This window comes from Hyla sarda, chromosome 1, assembly GCF_029499605.1.
Source record: "Hyla sarda isolate aHylSar1 chromosome 1, aHylSar1.hap1, whole genome shotgun sequence".
Lineage (NCBI taxonomy): Eukaryota > Metazoa > Chordata > Amphibia > Anura > Hylidae > Hyla > Hyla sarda.
Window position 1 is genome coordinate 216101677 of NC_079189.1, and position 23480 is coordinate 216125156.

Sequence of the window (23480 nt, forward strand, 5' to 3'; positions counted from 1 at the left end):
CAATCAGGGTGCCTCTGGTTGTTGCAAAACTACAACCCCCAGCATGCCCGGACAGCCTTCGGCTGTCCGGGCATGCTGGGAGTTGTAGTTTTGCAACAGCTATAGGCACTCTGGTTGGGAAACACATCCATAGATGAATTGCAGCAAATAGAAACAAAACCCATTCATGCACTGTGACAAATTTACACATGGAAATTGACCTAATAAAAACCCTGAATTTATAGTGGATTTTCCCCATTGACAATCAAATTTGCGATCCTATCACTGTGTATTTATATTGCCATGAAGATAATGCCGCCGCAATGTTCCCCCCCCCCTAGGGGGCGTAACTATAGGGGTGGAAGCATTTGCATCGGGGCCCTGTAACTGAAAGGGTGCCAAGGCACCTTTGACCCATAGGAAGACACTAGTAGTATAAATAGTAGACATGTTACAGATTTCGCATTAGGGCCCTTAAGCTACAAGTTACTGCAGGCGGTATTCAAAAGGTTGAAGAGTACCTGTCACCAAATAAAACTTTTAATCTATTGTTCCTTGTGTAATTAGCAGACAATTTCCCCATTTACTTGCTTGTAAAATTATCAACATAAATATGTTTAAAATGTAATAGAAAAAATGTCCACTAGGTGGCTCTGTTCTGTTCCCTGCCACAATTAATACAGTGAGTTTGGTCTCTTCCTGGCCTGGCAGGAGTCCAAACTCAGGAAGTGCTTTTATGCACTGAGCTTGATTGACAGCTGCACAAGAAGTGAAAGCTCAACAGATTCTCACAGAAAGCTTCACAGACTGAAAGCTGCAGGAGAGCCTTACCTATAGCAACACAGACTGAAACATGCACAGAGCCTGAGGTCTTCTATTGATCACAGCACTGTAGCCATGTGAGGGCGGAAGTGGTCCCCCAGCAGGCTTCAGTTATGTCATGACTGCTGGGAAACACCTACTTTCTCCTGCTGGAAAATTGCACTATGTGACCAAGAAGAAAAGAAAGAAGCTTTTTAAAGCTCTAAAAAAAAAAATTAAGGGCTGGAGGGGTGTTAGGAGTAGTTAGGGAACATAGCCTGAAGAAGTTGAGAGCAGTTAATTTGGTGAAAGGTACTTTTTAACCCCTTAACTACGCAGGACGTAAATGTACATCCTGGTAAGGTGGTACTTAATGCACCAGGACGTACACTTACGTCCTATACTTAACCGCAGCGCTGCTGCGGCGATCCGATCATCCAGAACGGCAGACGGAGGTCCCCTCACCTGCCTCCGCTGCCTTCCACGGGTCTTCTGCTCTGGTCTGAGATCGAGCAGACCAGAGCAGAAGATGACTGATAACACTGATCATTGCTATGTCCTATGCATAGCACTGAACAGTATTGGCAATCGAAGGATTGCTATAAATAGTCCCCTATGGGGACATAAAAAGTGTAAAAATAAAAGTAAAAAAAAATTGAAAAATTCCCTCCCCCAATAAAAATGTAAATTGTCCCATTTCACCCCCAAGAAGTGTAAAACAATAAAATAAAAATGTTATAAACATGTTTGGTATCGTCGCGTGCGTAAATATCCGAACTATTAAAATATAATGCTAATGATACCGTACGGTGAACGGCGTGAACTAAAAAAAAAAAGTCAAAAATTGCTGCTTTTTTATAACATTTTATTCCCAAAAATGTATATAAAATGTATCAAAAGTTTTATATATGCAAATATGGTATCAATAAAAAGTACAGATCACGGCACAAAATATGAGCCCTCATACCGACGCTTATACGGAAAAATGTCTTCAAAATAGAAGGATTTTAAATGTACAGTGGTCCCTCAACATACGATGGTAATCCGTTCCAAATGGACCATCGTTTGTTGAAACCATCGTATGTTGAGGGATCCGTGCAATGTAAAGCATAGGACAGTGGTCTACAACCTGCGGACCTCCAGATGTTGCAAAACTACAACAACAGCCAACGGCTGTCCGGGAATTCTGGGAGTTGTAGTTTTGCAACATCTGGAGGTCCGCAGGTTGAAGACCACTGGTATTAGATATACTCACGTGTCCCCGCCGCTCCGGACCGTCACCGCTCGTCACCGCTGCCCTGTATGTCACCTTCTATCGCTGTCACCGCGTCCCTTTGGTGTCTGCTTCCCCGGCATCCTCGCTCTCCGTCGCCGCCATCACGTCGTTACGCATGCCGCTCCTATTGGATGAAGGGACGGCGTGCGCAGCGACGCGATGACGACGATGGAGATCGCCGACGATGCAGGGGATCTCGAAGAGGACACGCCGGAGCCCCGAGGACAGGTAAGTGATCGTCAGCGGACAACACGGGGCACCGTAAACGGCTATTCGGTGGCAGCTGAAGCAGTCTGCGCTGCCGGATAGTAGTTTATGCGAAGGCCCCGACATACAAAAGCATCGTATGTTGTTGCTGCCTTCAACATGCGATGGCCTCTGAGAGGCCATCGTATGTTGAAATGAACATATGTTGGGGCCATCGTAGGTCGGGGGGTCACTGTACTAATTTGGTTAAAAAGTTTGTGATATTTTTGTAAGCGCAACAGTAAGAGAAAAGTATATAATCATGGGTATCATTTTAATCATATTGACCCACAGAATAAAGAACACATGTCATTTTTACCGTAAATTGTATGGCGTGAAAACAAACCTTCCAAAATTTGCTAAATCATGGTTTTCTTTTAAATTTTCCCACACAAATAGTATTTTTTTTGGTTGCGCCATACATTTTATGGTAAAGGGAGTAATGGCATTACAACGGACAACTGGTTGCTCAAAAAACAAGCCCTCATACTAGTCTGTGGATGAAAATATAAGAGTTATAATTTTTTGAAGGCAAGGAGGAAAAAACGTCCTTAACCCCTTAAGGACCAGGCCATTTTATACCTTAAGGACCGGAGCGTTTTTTGCAATTCTGACCACTGTCACTTTAAACATTAATAACTCTGGAATGCTTTTAGTTATCATTCTGATTCCGAGATTGTTTTTTCGTGACATATTCTACTTTAACTTAGTGGTAAAATTTTATGGTAACTTGCATCCTTTCTTGGTGAAAAATCCCAAAATTTGATGAAAAAAATGAAAATTTTGCATTTTTCTAACTTTGAAGCTCTCTGCTTGTAAGGAAAATGGATATTCAAAATATATTTTTTTTGGGTTCACATATACAATATGTCTACTTTATGTTTGCATCATAAAATTTATGAGTTTTTACTTTTGGAAGACACCAGAGGGCTTCAAAGTTCAGTAGCAATTTTGAAATTTTTCACAAAATTTTCAAACTCACTATTTTTCAGGGACCAGTTCAGTTTTGAAGTGGATTTGAAGAGTCTTCATATTAGAAATACCCCATAAAAGACCCCATTATAAAAACTACACCCCCTAAAGTATTCAAAAAAACATTCAGTAAGTGTATTAACCCTTTAGGTGTTTCACAGGAATAGCAGCAAAGTGAAGGAGAAAATTCAAAATCTTCATTTTTTACACTCGCATGTTCTTGTAGACCCAATTTTAGAATTTTTGCAAGGGGTAAAAAGGAGAAAATTTTTACTTGTATTTGAAACCCAATTTCTCTCGAGTAAGCACATACCTCATATGTCTATGTTAATTGTTCGGCGGGCGCAGTAGAGGGCTCAGAAGGGAAGGAGCGACAAATGGTTTTTGGGGGGCATGCCGCATTTAGGAAGCCCCTACGGTGCCAGGACAGCAAAAAAAAACACATGGCATACCATTTTGGAAACTAGACCCCTCAGGGAACGTAACAAGGGGTAAAGTGAACCTTAATACCCTACAGGTGATTCACGACTTTTGGATATGTAAAAAAAATATATATTTTTTTTACCTAAAATGCTTGGTTTCCCAAAAATTTTACATTTTTTAAAAGGGTAATAGCAGAAAATACCCCCCAAAATTTGAAGCCCAATTTCTCCCGATACAGAAAACACCTCGCATGGGGGTGAAAAGTGCTCTGCTGGTGCACTACAGGTCTCAGAAGAGAAGGAGTCACATTTGGCTTTTTGAAAGCAAATTTTGCTCTGGGGGCATGCCGCATTTAGGAAGCCCCTATGGTGCCAGAACAGCAAAAAAAAAACACATGGCATACCATTTTGGAAACTAGACCCCTCGGGGAACGTAACAAGGGGTAACGTGAACCTTAATGCCCTACAGGTGTTTCACGACTTTTGCATATGTAAAAAAAAAGATTATTTTTTTTACCTAAAATGCTTGTTTTCCCAAAATGTTTACATTTTTAAAAAGGGTAATAGTGGAAAATACCCCCCAAAATTTGAAGCCCAATTTCTCCCGATTCAGAAAACACCCCATATGGGGGTGAAAAGTGCTCTGCTGGCGCACTACAGGTCTCAGAAGAGAAGGAGTAACATTTGGCTTTTTGAAAGCAAATTTTGCTCTGGGGGCATGCCGCATTTAGGAAGCCCCTATGGTGCCAGAACAGCAAAGAAAAAAACACATGGCATACCATTTTGGAAACTAGACCCCTCGGGGAACGTAACAAGGGGTAATTTGAACCTTAATACCCTACAGGTGTTTCACGACTTTTGCATATGTAAAAAAATATATATTTTTTTTACCTAAAATGCTTGTTTTCCCAAAAATTTTACATTTTTTAAAAGGGTAATAGCAGAAAATACCCCCCAAAATTTGAAGCCCAATTTCTCCCGAGTACGGCGATACCCCATATGTGGCCCTAAACTGTTGCCTTGAAATACGACAGGGCTCCAAAGTGAGAGCGCCATGCGCATTTGAGGCCTAAATTAGGGACTTGCATAGGGGTGGACATAGGGGTATTCTACGCCAGTGATTCCCAAACAGGGTGCCTCCAGCTGTTGTAAAACTCCCAGCATGCCTGGACAGTCAACGGCTATCTGGCAATACTGGGAGTAGTTGTTTTGCAACAGCTGGAGGCTCCGTTTTGGAAACAGTGGCGTACCAGACGTTTTTCATTTTTATTGGGGAGGGGGGTTGTATAGGGGTATGTGTATATGTAGTGTTTTTTTACTTTTTATTTTATTTTGTGTTAGTGTAGTGTAGTGTTTTTAGGGTACAGTCGCACGGGCGGGGGGTTCACAGTAGTTTCTCGCTGGCAATTTGAGCTGCAGCAGAAAGTTTGCGGCAGCTCAAATTTGCAGCCAGATACTTACTGTAATCCTCCGCCCATGTGAGTGTACCCTGTACATTCACATTGGGGGGGGGGGGGGAAATCCAGCTGCTGCAAAACTACAACTCCCAGCATGTACGGTCTATCAGTGCATGCTGGGAGTTGTAGTTTTGCAACCGCTGGAGGCTCCATTTTGGAAACAGTGGCGTACCAGGCGTTTTTCATTTTTATTGGGGAGGGGAGGGGGGCTGTGTAGGGGTATGTGCATATGTAGTGTTTTTTACTTTTTATTTTATTGTGCGTTAGTGTAGTGTTTTTAGGGTACAGTCACACGGGCGGGGGGTTCACAGTAGTTTCTCGCTGGCAGTTTGAGCTGCGGCAGGAATTTTGCCGCACCTCAAACTTGCAGCCGGATACTTACTGTAATCCTCCGCCCATGTGAGTGTACCCTGTACATTCACATTGGGGGGGGGGGGGGGAGCATCCAGCTGTTGCAAAACTACAACTCCCAGCATGTACGGTCTATCAGTGCATGCTGGGAGTTGTAGTTTTGCAACAGCTGGAGGCACACTGGTTGTGAAACACCGAGTTTGGTAACAAACTCAGTGTTTTGCAACCAGTGTGCCTTCAGCTGTTGCAAAAGCTACAACCCCCAGCATGTACGGACAGCGGAAGGGCATGCTGGGTGTTGTAGTTATGCAACAGCTGGAGGCATACTACATTGGCTGGGGATGCTGGGGATTGTAGTTATGCAACAGCTGGAGACACACTGGTTTGCTACTTAACTCAGTGTGCCTTCAGCTGTTGCAAAACTACAACTCTCAGCAGTCACCGACAGCCAATAGGCATGCTGGGAGTTGTAGTTATGCAACCACCAGATGCACCACTACAACTCCCAGCATGCACTTTAGCTGATTGTGCAAGCTGGGAGTTGTAGTTACACAACAGCTGAAGGTACACTTTTCCATAGAAAGAATGTGCCTCCAGCTGTTGCAAAACTACAAGTCCCAGCATGCCCATAAGGGCATGCTGGGAGTTGTGGTGGTCTGCCTCCTGCTGTTGCATAACTACAGCTCCCAGCATGCCCTTTTTGCATGCTGGGAGCTGTTGCTAAGCAACGGCAGGAGGCTGTCACTCACCTCCAACGATCCAGCAGCACAGGTCAGTCCCTCGTCGTCTCCGCCGCCGCCGCTGCTCCTGGGGCCCCGATCCCAACAGGGGCGCCGGGGATCGGGGTCCCCAGCACCCGGGGTCGTCTTCCCGCACCCGCTCACGTCCTCCGGAAGAGGGGCGGAGCGGGTTGCGGGAGTGACACCCGCAGCAGGCGCCCTGATTGGTCGGCCGGTAATCCGGCCGACAAATCAGGGCGATCGTGAGGTGGCACCAGTGCCACCTCACCCCTGCTGGCTCTGGCTGTTCGGGGCCGTCTCTGACGGCCCCGATCAGCCAATAATTCCGGGTCACCGGGTCACTGGAGACCCGATTGACCCGGAATCCGCCGCAGATCGCTGGACTGAATTGTCCAGCGATCTGCGGCCATCGCCGACATGGGGGGTCATAATGACCCCCCTGGGCGATATGCCCCGATGCCTGCTGAACGATTTCAGCAGGCATCGGGGACCGGCTCCGCTCCAGATGGTTGCGGGGGGCCGGTAAAACACATGACGTTCTCATACGTCATGTGTCCTTAAGGACTCGGAAATGGAGACGTATGAGAACGTCATGTGTCCTTAAGGGGTTAAAGGGCAACTGCAGTGGTAAACATTTATATATGCCCGTAGCGATGTCCCGCCCCGGCCTGTGATAGGCTGAGCCCACTGTCATGTAAGGAGCTCTGTCCGGCTTCTTACATGACAGTGAGCTCAGCCTATCACAGGCCGTGACATCGCTACAGCCGGTGATACGGCGACGGCTCTGCGGCGTCCCCGTCCCCTGGAAGTGGAATGATGTCGGCACTGCCAGACCGTGAGGTCTGTGCCGGATCAACGGGGGCTCGTAGGAAGGTATGTATGAGTTTATTTTGTTTGTTTTTGAGGCCCGGGCACAGGCATATATAAATGTTTACCACTGCAGTTGTCCTTTAAGGCCAAAATGGGCTGAGTCCTTAATGGTTAAATATGTGTCATACTGGCCCACAGATGAATTGATTAACTGATTAACATACTGGCCCACAGTATGTTAATCAGTATGTTAATTGTCATATTGGCCCACAGATGAATTGATTAACACTCCCTTTTTTCTCGATGTAACATCAAATCAGAATAACTGGGAATATACTTTGGTAAGTATAGTAGAACAGGAAGAAAATATCCAATTTGTCTTTCATAGGATGACTGTGGGCGATGGAAGAGAAGCAATGGACCCATGGAGAAATTGATTGCAGAAGACAAGAGTCGATCTGGAATCCATAACAGGTGAGTAGTCTAAGTAGGCTGAAAAATAAACAAATATATGTAATAAGGGTTGGGAATAAAGGGGGGATATTACTCGTCTCCTGTCATTAATAAAATCTATATTTTCCGTCATAAATACTAGGAAAATCCTCTATGAGAAATTGTCACAGCTCGCACTGCACTCTTGCCACCCTGCTGCTGGCGGTGCCCACATTCGCATTGCGGGAGGCGCCCATATGCGAACGCCAGGCCATCACTTACCTTCTCTGCTCTCTGTCCCCTCCGCTATTCCTGGTTCTCTGCGCATGCGCATCCACCCCCTAGGGCGTCCGCGCACCAACTCTTTCAGATTTAAAAGGCCAGCGCACCAATGATTGGTGCTTGTCTGCTCCTGAACCTTTTTAGCCCCGGACATCCTCTTGACCCCTGCCGGATCTTTGTGCCCTTTTGCCTTGGAAAAAGCTTTACCTGTGTTGTGTCTTGTCTTACCGTGTACCAGTTTTCCCTGCCTCATTCCCTGAGCACGCTTCCTTGCCGCCTTCCCTCTGACCTCCTTGCTACGTATTCTGACCTTGTTGTTGTGCCGCCTTCCCTGACCTTCTGCCTGTCCCATCCTCTATGTGCCACGTATCAGCTCGACTGCCTTAGTGGACGGGTCGTATCATGGTTAGCGACCTGGGAGCAGCCTGCCGCAGCAAGTACATCCTGCTTTGTGGCGGGCTCTGGTGAAAACCAGCCAACATCCACACAAGGTACCGCGGATCCACATCTCCAGTTGTTACAGAAATATCTAGTGCTCTTACATCTGAAACTCTTTTTATGGAGATCAAACATAAAAGAACTGTCAACTTGTTAGATAAAAGTTTTAAATGGGCGCTATAAAAACTTTAGATATGTTGTAAACCATGCAACACCAATAGGTTTTGCAAGTGCTTTCATTAAAAAAAATTCAGTATTTCATACTGGAAAAGCCAATTATATACATAAAGAAAAAAATGTATATAGATCCGTATTGAAAAATAGCAACATTTTATTGACATAAATATGAACGAAAAACATACATTTAAAATCAAGTAAAATACATATATAGATTGCAGACACAGCTGCAGTCCGCAGCCACAAAGGCACAGAAATAAGGGGTGGTCAGGTGGGGACTCAAATGCTATCATAAACGTGACTAAAGTAATATAAAGTAATACCTATAGAATTCCCAAAAGAAATTAACACACAGCATAGTGATAAAGGGAGACAGACAAATTAAAATTCCCCCCGGAGACACAATGGTCAGCTAAACAATCAAACAGGTATGTATTAGAAAGATAATAGAGTCACAGCATAGAGTACCGAACACAAATAATATAGTATACAGGTATAGTTACCAAACGACAGAGTGACAAGCGTGCACCAGACCACCCTCACCCAACATTTCACCAATGAGGCTTCTTCCAGAAGAAATTTTAATTTATCTGTCTCCCTTTATCACTATGCTGTGTGTCAATTTCTTTTGGGAATTCTATAGGTATTACTTTATATTACTTTAGTCACGTTTATGATAGCATTTGAGTCCCCATCTGACCACCCCTTATTCATGTGCCTTTGTGGCTGCGGACTGCAGCTATGTCTGCAATCTATATATGCATTTTACTTGATTTTCAATGTATGTATTTGGATCATATTTATGTCAATAACATTTTGCTATTTTTCAATACGGATCTATATACGCTTTTTTACTTTAAGTATTTAATAGGTTTTTGCATAGGATCTATGCACTTTTTTCAGGGGTTATTGTGTTCATACTGAAAAAGCCAGTCAAAGAACTGCCTCCCTGCCTCCTGGGATACATACTAGACCTGCTGTGTCCACTCGTTATCACCTATGTCATGGACCCACTTCATGACTGACAGGTCTGCAGGTCTAAAGCTGCTGCTTGTGTGCTCCGGTGAAGAGAAGGGGGGGGGGGGGAAGCACACTGCTGCCATGACTGAGCAGGAGACAGAAGACTGAATGGAGTATTTCTATATTTAAAAAGTGTCTCTACATGTGTGTATATATATATATATATATATATATATATATATGTGTATATATATATATATATATATATATATATATATATATATATATATACAGAAACCAGGTTGGAGCAGCACGTCCTATTATAACATAATGCTGGTGCAAGCGGCGAAAAAAGCTTTGGTCAAAGCTAGTCAGACATCTAGGAAGGATGCCGCAGCACACAAAAAGAGTTCAGGTGCAAAAAAAACAGTGGTTTATTCCAAGCAACAAAATAGTGACCATACAGAGTATTTATATGTAAATGAACACACACATCAATCAAATTAGTGATACATCAATTAGTGAGAATAAGTTACAAAAAGTGCATTTAAGATATAGGGTCACTTTAACCACTATAATAACAATATTGCACAAGTGCCCAGTGGTATATTAAAATTTATTTACATATGAAAAAGCTGCACATATTATAAAAAGTAACATTTTAACAATAATTGCAACAGGTGAATCAAGTGATTAGTAAAAGAGGCGGGGGCAAGGTGGTCACACCCATCCTACCTGTCTCTATGTGTAAAACCGTCGTTGCTCTAGGTAACAGTAAAGTCTGGATATGTGATGTACATCTCCGCGCTCGCGGAACACCAGGAGCGGCCAGGTGACCTCCTCGCATCACATGACCTGGACGCCACGTGACCGCTCCCCCGTCTGCGAACGCGCACTTAGAGGAAAGGATGTCAGTGCTGCCATGATACGTTAGGGAAGACCGGGCAGTCAAACGGCGTGATCCGGGGCGTGTCCTGCCAAGGGCACGAATCAGAACGCAGCCGTGGCTGCACGGTCTGAACATGTGTTAAAGTAAGCGCCACACAGCCATAGGTCGCGACTGCAGGTGTGCCGCAAACATAGGCACGCACCCGATCGCAGGCAGTAGGCGCAATACTCTGTATGGTCACTATTTTGTTGCTTGAGAAAGGCTGCACTGGCAGCTGAAACGTCGCGTTCTTGTATTACCATGGAATAAACCACTGTTTTTTTTGCACCTGAACTCTTTTTGTGTGCTGCGGCATCCTTAATAGATTATATATATATTGAGTGGGGTCAGAAGATGGCTATTCCAATTAAGGAAGCTATTTGTAGATGTTGGCTTCGTAAAGATCCGTGTTGTGACACCGCCGTCAGGTTCCAAACAAATTAGCAAATCTAAAAAACTGTTTATTCATGTATTTGAAAAGTAAAGTGCATAGCGATAGAATTGGTGTTTAGTGTTCTGACAAATTTGTGAAAAGTGTGACCGTTCTACCCCAAAATAACAAAACATCATCTATATATCTACCCCAAAATAAAATGTGCTTGGTGTACTGGTGCATAGTGTCTGAAAAAATAATAGTATTTTACCACCACGCCAAAAAAAAAGATTTGCTAAATTGGGTGCACACGTTGTGCCGATCGCGGTCCCTTTGTGTTGTAAATAAAAAGATCCATCAAAGGTGAAATAATTGTGAGTAAGTAAGAATTGAAGAAGTGACAAAACAAAGGTGTTGTGACTGTAAAATTTAATTCCTCTCGTGCTCAGAAAGAAATTGACCGCATCCAAGCCTTAATTGTGCTCAATATTGGTGTACAATGCTTCCACATCCAAGCTTGCTATGTGGCAGAAAGGAAATATCATTAAGCCTGACGATGGTGTCACTTGTATCTTTGATAAATGATGGTAGACTACAAACGAAAGGTGCCAATATCTCATCGACATAAACGCTTATGTCCTCAGTTAAGTTTTCATTCCCTGAAATAATCGGGCGACCTGGGATCGGATCCTTTTGTTTATGGATCTTAGGCAGCGCATAGAACGGTGCCAAGATCGGTTTGGGGTTAAACATTACCCTGAATTCCTCTTCTGTAATGAGGAATCTTGATTGCACATCCATCAAGATTGTTTTCAACTCAGACACATATGTTTCTGTAGGGTTATGGTCAAGGCGGATATACCTGTTCCGATCATTCAAACAGCCAAGTGCCATGCATTTGTAGTCCTCATTATTACAATATTGCCCCCAGAGGGCTGTGGTCAACTATTTCAGTGTTATGTTGTAGTTCCTACAGGGCTTTCTTTTCTCTTTTTGTGATGCTTTTTTGAGTGCCATGCAATTTCATGCTGATCAAATCATTAGTAACCATATTGACAAATGTGTCTGTTATTGAACTGACTATAGGGGGGGGGGGGGGTTGTTTTTGACTATGGTTTCAGACTTGAATGTGGTGGGGCAGGTGTTCTACTTCCTGTTACATTTTCTTCCAACAGATCCTGTAGATCTGATAGTACTTGTTTATCACATGAACCTATGTGATGAGGGTTCATCTCTTTTGCTTTATGGACCTTATGCAATGCCAGGCGAATAAATTTAATATCCTTCACCCAAGGAGTAAAAAACTGGAGTAGGTGTGAAGGTAAGTTCCTTACGTAAGACAGATAGTTGATCTTCTGTCAATGTTATAGATGACAGATTACATATCTGCATCTCACATTCGTCTCTTACGTCAGTCTTGTTTGTGACGGGTATGCCCACCGTTCCCTGTTGCACAATTGCACGCCTTCCCCTAAAAAAGGTGTTTGCACATTGGTCCTGTGCTGTGTCAAATATGGTATGGAAGCTGCTGTGGTAATGATTGGTTGTTGAGCCAACAGAGCTATTTGTGTAGATGAAGCATAAGCCAAAGATGAAGGTGTACCAGAAGGCATATTTCCTGTTGTGCATGGTAACTCACTACTGTACTTGCCTGTGAGATAAGGTGGATTTTAACAAGTAGGATATTGAGAATAGTTCAGAATTTGTGTTGGCGTTCTTGGTCGACCACCTCTCTGACTCGATTTCCTGTAATTTTGCTTCCATTTATTTCTGTATTTCTCCTTGTGAGGCTGCGGTACGTGATGGCCTGCAGAACTAGCTTGATCATCAGATTCAGAGACCTCTCACTCAGTTATATATATCAGTATTTTTTTTTTATAGTTATTTAGAGGAAGTCTTTTCACATATATCAAACCCTGATCAAAATCCCTCTTGTCCCTAATGTATTTCTTATGTTTCCTCTCCTTGATATCTGATTGAAAACTTTCAGTGTGTTTCTGAAGATTCGACTCAGTTACCAAACTCTTGATGAGCTCTGAAGGTTTGTATTTCCTCAATTTGTCCCTTTAAATGTGTACTAATAATAGCAAATACTTTCTTTTCATAGGACAATAGATAATCTATCATCCGCAAAGAATTCTCAGCAAGTAGATATTGCCATCCTTGAATAAATTCCAAATTCTCTTGATGGGAATTGGAGATGATGTTTATTCTTAATCCCCTGTATACTATTTTTTGCTGGATATATGGCTAGCAATTTCCCACCAAGAAAGTAAATATTTCTTATAGGTTTTTTGCTAGTTGCGGAATGTTGCGTTTATGTCGACCTGACTGAGGTGTAATTTATTTGCTGAAAAAACATGCTGGGTCTGTGCAACAAAATTCTTTGGATTTGGGTTTTGTGCAGGAGAGCAATCTACTTTATAAGAGGTTCCTTTCAAGAGGATAGCCTAAGAAAGTCCTATAAAGGGCATATGCTAGAGCCAGATCCACTCCCAGATCCGAATTATCAAAGAACAAACTCAGCACCTTAACTGGCCCACAAGTAGTTAGGTGCATTGGCACTTAAGACAGGAATCATCTGCAAGTGTCCAATACTTTACGGAAATATTGGCCAATTTTATTAGCAGACAATGATCTATGAGAGGTTCTTACACCTTACCCCTCCATAACGTATAGACGAGGCAAAAACATACGCGAACAACTAGTGAAAAGTCACTTCTCTCAGGATAGGGGTGACACCTGGTTGAGGTCATCAACAGTGGGGTCATAACCATGTGGCATTTGCTCATTTTGCCGTCTTGTACCTTAGACAAAGACCTTCACAAACCAGCAGACGGGCGTAAATATGACATTCGAGATTTCTTCAATTGCCAAACCACTGGAATAATATATATCTCGCAATGTGATTGCCCTAAGATTTACGTTGGCAAAACACTACAACTAGATATGAGGGAATTTTTTGAAAAATTCGATTCGGACGATTCACCGAATTTTCCCCAAAAATTTGTTTCGGTTCGAATTTATTCGTGGTGATTCGCTATTAAAAACGGCTATTTCTGGCCTACAGAGAGCCTCGATAGGGGTCTAGAATACTTTGCCTTGGCCTAACACGCATAGGGAGTGTGCTGTGTTAGTGAAATAATACTGTTATTCAGTATGACATGCAGATTACAGGCATCGCTATTAGAATCACTGCCACAGAGCATCTGGATGTGGCAGCAGAGAGACCATATGGCGTCAAAATTGAAGAGAATAAAGAGATTTGTATGTCATTTTTATTTTATTTTATTTGAATTTATTAAAACATTATGAGTACCCATTCTGGTGAGCATAGAGCTGGCGGTCCGCCGTGAGACGAGCTACCACCTGTTCCAGCCCCGGCCTCTCAGCGCCCCCCTGACTATGAAAGTGCGAATGTTTCATTTAATCAGTTATGGTTCATTGTTATCGCTCCAACCTGTTTCATTGGATTCTTGTGGTAATTCCACAGGTTATATATGATGCCGACGACCATAGAGCCTCAGTCTTGAAAAGATTACATTGATATTTTTTTTATTTAAATTTAAGATTATTAGATTCCCAAGTTTAATGTTCTGGCGTTTACTTTGAACTAATACTGTATGACCACAAAACCCAGTCTAACAAGGCAGCACAATGACAGAGCCTAGAGGTGGCAGCAGCCCGACGAGACCATAGGGCCTCACAATAGAAAAGATTAAAAGATACATTTTCAAATTTAAATTGAAGATTTATGGTAGCAAATGCTACCATAATTTTTTTTAGGTAATTTCCCAGCAGCATGAGGAGACCACATGACAGCAAAATGACACCGCTTGGAGGTGGCACCAGCATGAGGAGACTAAATTGTGGCAGAATTACCAAGTCTGGAGGTGGCAGCAGCAAGAGTAGACCATATGGTGACAGAATGACACAGTCCGGAGGTGGCGGCAGCCTGACCAGACCAAAGGGCCTCACAATTTAAAAGATTAAAGATATTTTCTAAAATTGCACGTGGCCATGTTAACATCCTCCGGATACTTGATGAAAAACTTCCACACTACAGAGTAGCTGATTTCCCCTCTAACAGTCCTCAATGACTGAGTGCTATTGCCGCCAACTCAAGGGTAGCAGGTAGTCTACCCCCGGCACGTTTGGCTCCAGACTTCACTCTGCTGCCACCATGCTGACTCCCAATCATGCTACCACCTTGCTGGCTCAACTGCTGCCTCACAGGCAACCTGCCACCCTTTTTTCCTGATGAAGCCCCTTCTGCACCTGGCTCCCAAGTGTGATCGGCTTCATCATCATCGAGTTGTGTCAGCACGTCACTGATGTCCTCCTAAGGTTCCTCAACAGTGTGTGCTTCAGGAGCCTGAACGCTCCCAACACCACCTACCACGCCACTCTCCTCATCACTACTTGTCTGCCTTGCAAAGAAAGCGGGGGATGTCTCCTCCACTTCTTGGCTGGGCTGCTGACTGTCCTCTAGTAGATCTTCCAGACTAAAAAGTGGAGCTCAACCAACAGCATAGGATACTTCTATGGGGGATGGAACAGCATAGGACAGAGGCAATTGGAGGACAGGGACTGCTCCCAGGCCATGCCAACTGATGGCTGTATCTGAGGAACCCACCGACTGTTGATTGGGGCTGTCAGATGTCACTTGTGATGAAATGGATGACCAAGTTAACAGTCAATGACAGCAGATGGGTTGTTGGTCGAGACACGATCTCCAGTTGATACCAGGAGCTCAGGCCTCCCGCTGCGACTCCTGCTGCCACTCGACCCTAGTCTGCTGCGACCTCTGCCTGCGCCTGATGAATTTAGGCCTCTGCCTCTCCTCTGTGCATGTCCTTTTCTGCCTGACATACTTAGTCTGTATATGAGGGGAGTGCAATACGCTTCACTACGCTTAAAACAGTATTTGTCTAGAACAGCAGCAGGTGTGTAATTTTGGCTGGCCTTTCACAGTAACTAGGCCCTTAAGACTTTAATAGGAACAAAATGGTACAACACTTAGATGTACGTATGTGGTATGCACTTGTGAGGGGAGTTCAATGCGCTCCAGAACGCTTTTAACAGTATTTGTCTACAACAGCAGCAGGTGTGTACTTTTGGGCAGGTGTGTACTTTTGGCTGGCCTTTCACAGTATCTAGGCCCTTAAGACTTTAATAGGAACAAAATGGTACACCACTTAGATGTACGTATGTGGTATGCACTTATGAGGGGTGTACAATATGCTCCACTACGCTTATAACAGCATTTGTCTACAACACCAGCAGGTGTGTACTTTTGGCTGGTATTTCACAGTTTCTCACTCCCTTCCCTTTAAGTGCATCTAGGCTGGATTTGGGCTTGAGGTGAATCACTGCTGTAATGCACCCAAAAATGTATTCTCTCTCTCAATCTCACTCCCCTCCCTTTAAGTGCATCTAGGCTGTACTTGGGCTTGAGGTGAATCACTGCTGTAATGCACCCAAAAATGCACTTTCTCTCTCTCTCTCTCTCTCTCTCTCTCTCTCTCTCTTTTATATATCAATGCTTGTAGGCTGGATTTGGGCTTGAGGTGAATCGCTGCTGTAATACACCCACAGGTGAACGTTCTCTCTCAATCTCTCTCCCTTCCCTATCAGTACTTGTATTTAGGAGTGCTGGAATTTAGCTTGAGGTGAATCGCTGGTGTAAAAATGCTTTTCTGTGTCTCTTTCTGACCCCCTCTCTCTGCAAAAGAACACTGGAGTCAGTGGGTGGAAGATGGCTGCCAATTTATATAGGGCTGTGACATCACAGGGGGTAGCTGGCTGCTGATAGGCTGCATGCTGCATTCGATTCAGGGTCATCCCGCCGACCCTTGTTCTCGCCTTCCCATGATTCCTTGCCCCATGTCCTGACATGTGGAGCCGCCATTTTAGATGCCCTGGAGCCTTGACCCCATTGAATGGATTTTAAGGAAGCAATTTGCGTGATATAATCATGCGATATTCGCATTCGTTGCAATCAAATTTTTCTTGAAATTCGTAATGAATTTGGATTCGTCAGATTCGATTCACTCATCCCTAACTACAACAATTTAGGAGGTGAATCTCTAAACACCTCAGTACCATTCGTACAGGTGCTGACACAGCTCTAGTGAGGCATTTTGCAACTGTAAATGGAGGGGGACATCTCAAGTTTAAGATTTTGGGGTTTTATCAAACCCAAGCTGGGCCCTAGACAAGGTAATCTCGACAAGAAACTGCTTCATGAAGAAGTTAAATGGATTTTCAGACTCAAGGCAATGAGTTCTCTTGGACTAAATGAAGGTTTCGCTTTCACAGCGTTCATTTAATTGTGTACAAAAAAAGAGGGAATCCTATCTATTAAGTAAATTAATTATCCTAATTAAACTTTTATTTATACACTGCCAAAGTGCTGAAATTAATATGGTCCAATTCAGAAATGATGTTATGTGCAGCTAAAGAGTCTAATGAGAATGATGCATGTGAGACATAAAACTGAAATAATGCGAATGTCATCATAGGTATCTTTGGATCTCAACTTTAAAATCACCCTGTGTCTCGATAGGTTTCCTGTCTCTAAAACTGTTTGTAAAACAAAGAAAAACAGGCGCTCCCTTGTGGAGAATCAACGGGATCACAGGTGTGTGGGAGGGTAAAAGTAAAGGCTCACCCTGCCAGGTTGTGTACATTCTCACACAACCAGGATATGCGTTTGATAAGATGATCCTGGTCTGCAGCCTTCCTAAAAACAGTAAGATGTATGGCAAACTTCAAGGAGGATAGGAATTCCGGCGCTGACCAAGGAGGAGACAATGGAACCAGGTGTGTAACGAACAGATTTAATCCAATGCGACGCGTTTCACCGCGCTTGTGCGGTTTCATCAGGCATGATGAAACCACGCAAGCACGGTGAAACGCGTCGCCAACTTCTAGCTGTGATGTCAGCATAGGAGGCTTAAAGCCTCCTGATTGGCATTATCGTGCTCAGAGCCCAACAGCCTCTCGACAAAGTCAAAACATGATGCCGAAACATGTTGAGGGGGGCTGAGCATTAGGTTTTTAATTTAGTGCTTCTAGGTGGTGCGCAATAATCGTATACTGCAGATACCAATACATTATTGATAATAGAGATCGAGGCCAGGAGGTCAAGTGCAATAAGCGCAATATAAGCAAGCCTGTCTAGACCTATATAGAAAGCACTTAATTTTAAAACTCACATGTATCAATAAAGTTTGAGCACATTTCATTTGGTATATGAGAATAATTTAGTTTTTTGGGGTCACCCAGGTGACCTTATAGTTGTTTATTGATTGTTTACCCTCCATATACTGGTCCTTGTTCTTCTTTAAGTGGCACGGCTTGGAATGAAATGGCACAGACACCCTGAGGGGTAATGAAATAGCACAGGGAGTGATAAAGGGGGTGATAAAAAGGCACAGGGGGTGATAAATGTGGGGAGATGAAATGGCACAGTGGGGGAAGGGGGGTGATAAAATAGCACAGGAAGTGATGAAATGGCAAGGGAGGGTGATGAAAGGGCACAGCGAGTGATGAAGGGAGGTGATGAAATGGCACAGGGGGTGATAAAGGGAAAATGGCACAGGGGTGATGAAGGGGGTGATAAAATGGCACCGGAAGTGATTAAGGGGTGATGAAATGTCACAGGGAGTAATAAAAGGAGGTGATGAAGTGGCACAGGGAGCAATAAAGGGAAAAATGGCACAGAGGGTGATGAAGGCATGTAATAAAGGGGGTGATAAAACGGCACAGGGAGTGATGAACGGGTGAAACAATTGCACAGGGAGTAATAAGGGGGGTGTTGAAATTGCACAGGGGGTGATAAAATCACACAAGTAGGACCCCCCAAGGTGCCTGGCTCTGATCCTAATCTGAGTTTTAGTGTGTTGTGAGATAAAAATTTCCATTATTGTGTTTTTCAGCATTTCTTGCTACTGTGCCAGTTCACTCACCCCATTATGATAAACCACCCCTGCTTTATTTTTATTATATTTTAATTTTGTACCTTGATATTGTGCTGTATCTTATGCTCACTCTCAATGAGCTCCACATACTGGGAAGGGGTGTTCCCCAACAGGCGTGACATCATCTGATTGGCTGAGGCCCCACATACCTCCCTCAGCTCTCTTCACTGAACTGAACAGTGTGTCAGCTCTGTCCAGCAGCTTGCATAGGGAGCAGAAATATTCAGCACAATATTTAAAGGAGTATTCCGGTATCTAAGCTTTTATCCCCTATTCAGAGGATAGGGGATACAATGTCTGATCATGGGGGGGCCACCGCTGGGACCCCCTCCGATCTCAATGCAGCACCCGCATTGTATGCAGGTCTGCCTCTCCAGTGTCGGAAACTTCCAGGTTTCTGAGACTGGAGATGTGACATAACGTAGCACTATGCACTGAAGGCATCACGACTCTACAGTCTAGCTCAGTCTAGCTTCTGCAGGAGACAATCTGCAAGCAGGACTACAGGCAGGACCAGAAGGAGGATCCTTGGTGGCCAAACTTTTAGGGGTTATTTTATCACATAAAGCTACACAATTTTATTTAGAAGTATATTATAATATAAGTATAAAATAGGCTTATCTATAACATATTAATTCTTATTACTTATGACAGGTACCATTTAACTGTTGTGTAACAGTTAATTGTTTTCAACTGTAAGAACAGCTGAGTAGCCATGGTATTAGCCCTTAGCCAATTAGAGCAAGTCAGCCCAGCTTCCACCCTTGTCCCCTGGGACAGGGAGGGGACCAGCTAGTTTCGTTTAGTCTGGCCAGAAGTAAGGAAACTTCCGCTACCAGGGTGAGAACATCATCTTAGTGGCACTTTAGAGCCAGAGACCTCTAGCACCAGAATCAGGGTTTGGGATTCCTCAGAACCATATCCATCCCCCTGACTGATAGGTGTCTGGGACCCCTCTTCCATGATGCCCTGTGGTGTTCCCGCTTCGCCCACAAACTGCTTCCATGAAGCCCCTGACGGTATGCATGACTAATGGACCCCATCAGTTAAGAACCCAACTTGTGTTTGCCTTACTCAGTAAATTCGTCTACAGCCTAGTCCATCTTAAGTAAAGTGAGTAGGGACAAGCCAGGACAGAAACTCTGTACGCCTCCAAGAGCCAAATGAAGGCAATGCTAGCGCCAAAGTTTAGTTTGTCAGTCATCACCAGTCAGGATAAAGTCTCTAAGTACTACAAGTCCCAAAATCTCCACAAGACTGTGACTGTGACTCTTCACCAAGTTCACTTGTATCTGTGTGATCAACCTTATCTCTGTCATCTAAATTGTTACATGTACTTGGACCTGGAATTTATTTAGTAAACTGAAAAGTGGTTATCCAAAATCTCTGCTTTTGAGGATCTCTTTCCCGGGGCCTGGATACAGTCAGATGACCACTTCAGTTGGAGTTGTTGCAAGTGTAATCGACTTCAGGACTACCACCACCATCATCACCTCATACACGCGTTTACACCTCATTCCTAGCGTCACAAACTGGCCACTAGCCAGACGTGTATCCTTAACACAATAGTCCACACTATACATAATAATCCTCTGTCTAGCACAGTAGGGAACCAAGCATTAGATTTTACCATATGTATGACAATGCGTTCTATATGGTAAAATGTTTATCCTTACCGGGACGTTTTTGCCCCCAGGGATGGTAAGAATATGAAGTTATAAAGTCCCCCCCAGCTGCTCCGTTAGTAGTTCCCGTGGTGACGCAAGCTTTCAATCACGTCAATGGGGGCGTCACTATGGCCGGAGCAACAGGACCTGGTTAGTACAGTCTCCGTCCAGGGGACTACTTATTGGGTGGATGGGGGGGACTTTATAACTTTATCCCCACCATCCCTGGGAGACGCATTTGCCCCCAGGGATGGTGAGGATATAAAGATTTTTATATACATATATAATTTGCTGCCAAGCATTATACATGGTAAAATCTACTGCTTGGTTCCCTTTAAAGAAAGAGACTAAGCAACCCAATACAGTTAAAATTACAAGCCAACAGTGTTAAAATATTAATTATTTTTTATTTCAAGCAGATACAGAGCAAAATTGTATTACACTTTACAAATCGATATGTTCCTCTTTACAGATAATGTACACTTATACAGTAGAATTGTGGTAATAATAAGAGTTTGTGTTCTTGTGGTGCTAATAAGAGTCCCATGTTTTTGTGACTTTCCTCTGGTACTCTGGTTCCTCCCACACTCCTAAAACATACTGATAAGTGAGTGGGGACAGGGACTGATTATGTTGACAAGCATTCCAGAAAAGATGTTGGATATACTGTTTTTTAAAACGTTTTGTGCATTATTGTAAATTACAACAGTTTAAAACTTTAAACGGTACTGTTTAACCCCTTAACGACCAATGGCGTATACGCATGTCATTGTGCTGTTGGGGGGGATGCCGCGGGCTCCTGACTCAATCCCATGCCATATCGAGCAGTAGCTGATTGCAGTAGCTGAGAGCTGCCTCTAATAGCTGGCATGCGGCGTTAGCCACGAATGGCTACTAACCTGTTAGATCACTGCTGTCAAAGCTGACAGCGACATCTAAATGGACATTTAAATGGACCCTGGTGGTCTAATTGGGTGGCCGATCCACCACAGAGGTAGCTGGAGGGCTTACTTCTCCTCCTGTGCCATCCGTGGCTCTGGGAATGATAGAGCCTCTCTTCAAAAGGCTTTATCAGTCGAGCGCAGAGCACACAGATCAATGCCATTCTATGGAACTACATTGACCTGTATAAGGAATCACCCCCTTTTTCCCAAATTCCATATGAAAATATGTAAACATAAAAAATAAACATATTTGGTATTGCAGCATGCGTAATTTCCTAAACTATTAAAATATAACATTGTTTATAACGTATGGTGAACATAGTGAACTTTTAAAAAATGCAATTCTGGGCTTTGGTATTTTTTTTTTATCACATCATACCTCAGAAAAAATGAAGTAAAAAAGTGATCAAAAAGTACTGGTAAAAACTACAGATCACGGCGCAAAAAATGAGCCCTGATAGAGCCGGGTAAACAAAAAAAATGAAAACATTAAAGTGATCATAAAAGTGATCATTTTCTTTTCTAAAACATTTAGACTGCACGGGAAATGGCAAAAAAAAAAAGAAGAGATTTCACAAATATTTATTTTTTTCCATTTTGGAGAATATGGTATGGAAAAATGAACAAAGACATTACAAAGTACAATTGGTCCCACAAAAAATAAGCCCTTATATGAGTGTGCAGATGGAAAAAAAAAAAAAAAAAACGAAAACCGAAAACCGCAGGCAGTGTAAGTGGTTGACAATGCATTTACCAGTTTTATTTTTTATACCCATTTATCATTGGAAAATGCCATCACCTTTTTTTTCAAGCTAAGACACTCTGGCATTTAATAGCAGCAAGTATAGAAAAATTGTGCCCGAACAAAATAAAAAGTAGACAGAGCAAAAAGAAATAAACAGCAGTAATTAAGAAGCTGGGTGCTACCCTAGGACTGAAATGGTGCAAAAATACAAAAAAAAGGCACTGTTGGAAACTTTTTTTTTTGTTTAATATGAGCTAGCAGCTGGGAAGTGTTTATTTTTCACTGTATGGGTAGGGTCACATGTGCCGTATTTTGCTGCGTATTTTCTGCAGATGATTTTGCCACCCATTGACTTCAATGGGAAGGAAAATACACAGCAGCAAAATACGGCACGTGCTACCCTACCCTTAATATGCTTAAATAGCAGGCTTACTTTAAGATATGGTTAGAAAAACAACATTGTATCAATAATTGCAGTATTTTATATTGTATTGCAAACCCTTTGCGCTCCTAATAACCATGGATAATGTGGAATACCCATTTATTGATCTTAAGGCCTCATATATCAATTTATTTCAATTTAACCATAGGTAAATTATAAATTCTATCCCTATTGACATAGATAGTGAAGTATTTCAAACATTGATATTGTCTACTTGTCCTTTTCAATGCGCCGCACTTTTGCATCAAACTTTACTCCTTGGAGAGCTGTGATAGCCTTTAAAGCACGTTCTGGAAAAAACCTGTAAAAAAGGCAAAACAAATTAAGGGAATGTAGATAAATATCTTGTTTCTTTGATATATGTGTGGGGGTACCATAATTGAAAAACCTGGCGCCTGTCTGATCATAGACGCTGTATAGTCTTTTTACTTAGCAAATGGCAAACCTAATAATAATGTATCAGTATTGAACATAACTATCATACATACGGTAATATTGTATACTTACAATTCTAATACTCCAGACAGTGACACAAAAGGTGGGATACAAATGATCTTCTTATTAATTAAAACACCATCCACCAACTTCTTGCCCACATCTTCAGGTAATAGAACAGGTGCAATTCTGAAAAAAAAATGTTTGTAAGAAAAAATGTATCAGTGAGAGCTGAGAACTTCTGATAAAACAAGTCCTGCCCAAATGATAGTATGCTACCCCTTACGCCAAGTGGCCACTTCAGCTTTGTGTAAAGCAGTGCAGCTTACACTCTACCTGGCAAATTAGGTCTACTCCAGCACAAAAGTATGTTCTCTATTGCAGTGGCGTTGCGACTGGGGTGCGGGGGTTGCGGCCCGCACTGGGTGACACCATCCTGATGGGGTGACACCAGGTACGCCCCCGGTCCTCACTTGCGCTGTCTCTGTACTAGCACCCCCCCCCCCCCGGCATCACTTGCACTGTCTCTGTACTAGCACCCCCCCATCATCACTTGCGCTGTCTCTGTACTAGCATCCCCCCATCATCACTTGTGCTGTCTCTGTACTAGCACCCCCC

General features: G+C 43.1%; 1 protein-coding gene and 1 long non-coding RNA gene across 4 annotated transcripts in view; one reads left to right on the forward strand and one right to left on the reverse strand.

Moving 5' to 3' along the window:
* The window catches only part of LOC130363707 (uncharacterized), a 55195-nt gene that overhangs the window by 323 nt on the left and 31392 nt on the right, over nt 1-23480 (forward strand). The window contains exon 2 of the long non-coding RNA XR_008891884.1: nt 7443-7528. This is a non-coding gene — a long non-coding RNA (uncharacterized LOC130363707). The remainder of the gene's footprint in view (nt 1-7442; nt 7529-23480) is intronic.
* Nucleotides 20639-23480, reverse strand: part of LOC130363670 (17-beta-hydroxysteroid dehydrogenase 13-like) — a 77950-nt gene continuing 75108 nt past the window's right edge. For all 3 annotated transcript variants that reach the window (XM_056568728.1, XM_056568729.1, XM_056568730.1), the window contains 2 exons: nt 22935-23051; nt 20639-22728 (listed from right to left, as the gene is read on the reverse strand). In XM_056568728.1, the coding sequence (XP_056424703.1) occupies nt 22638-22728; nt 22935-23051 (208 nt within the window). In that variant the 3' untranslated portion in view covers nt 20639-22637. The remainder of the gene's footprint in view (nt 22729-22934; nt 23052-23480) is intronic.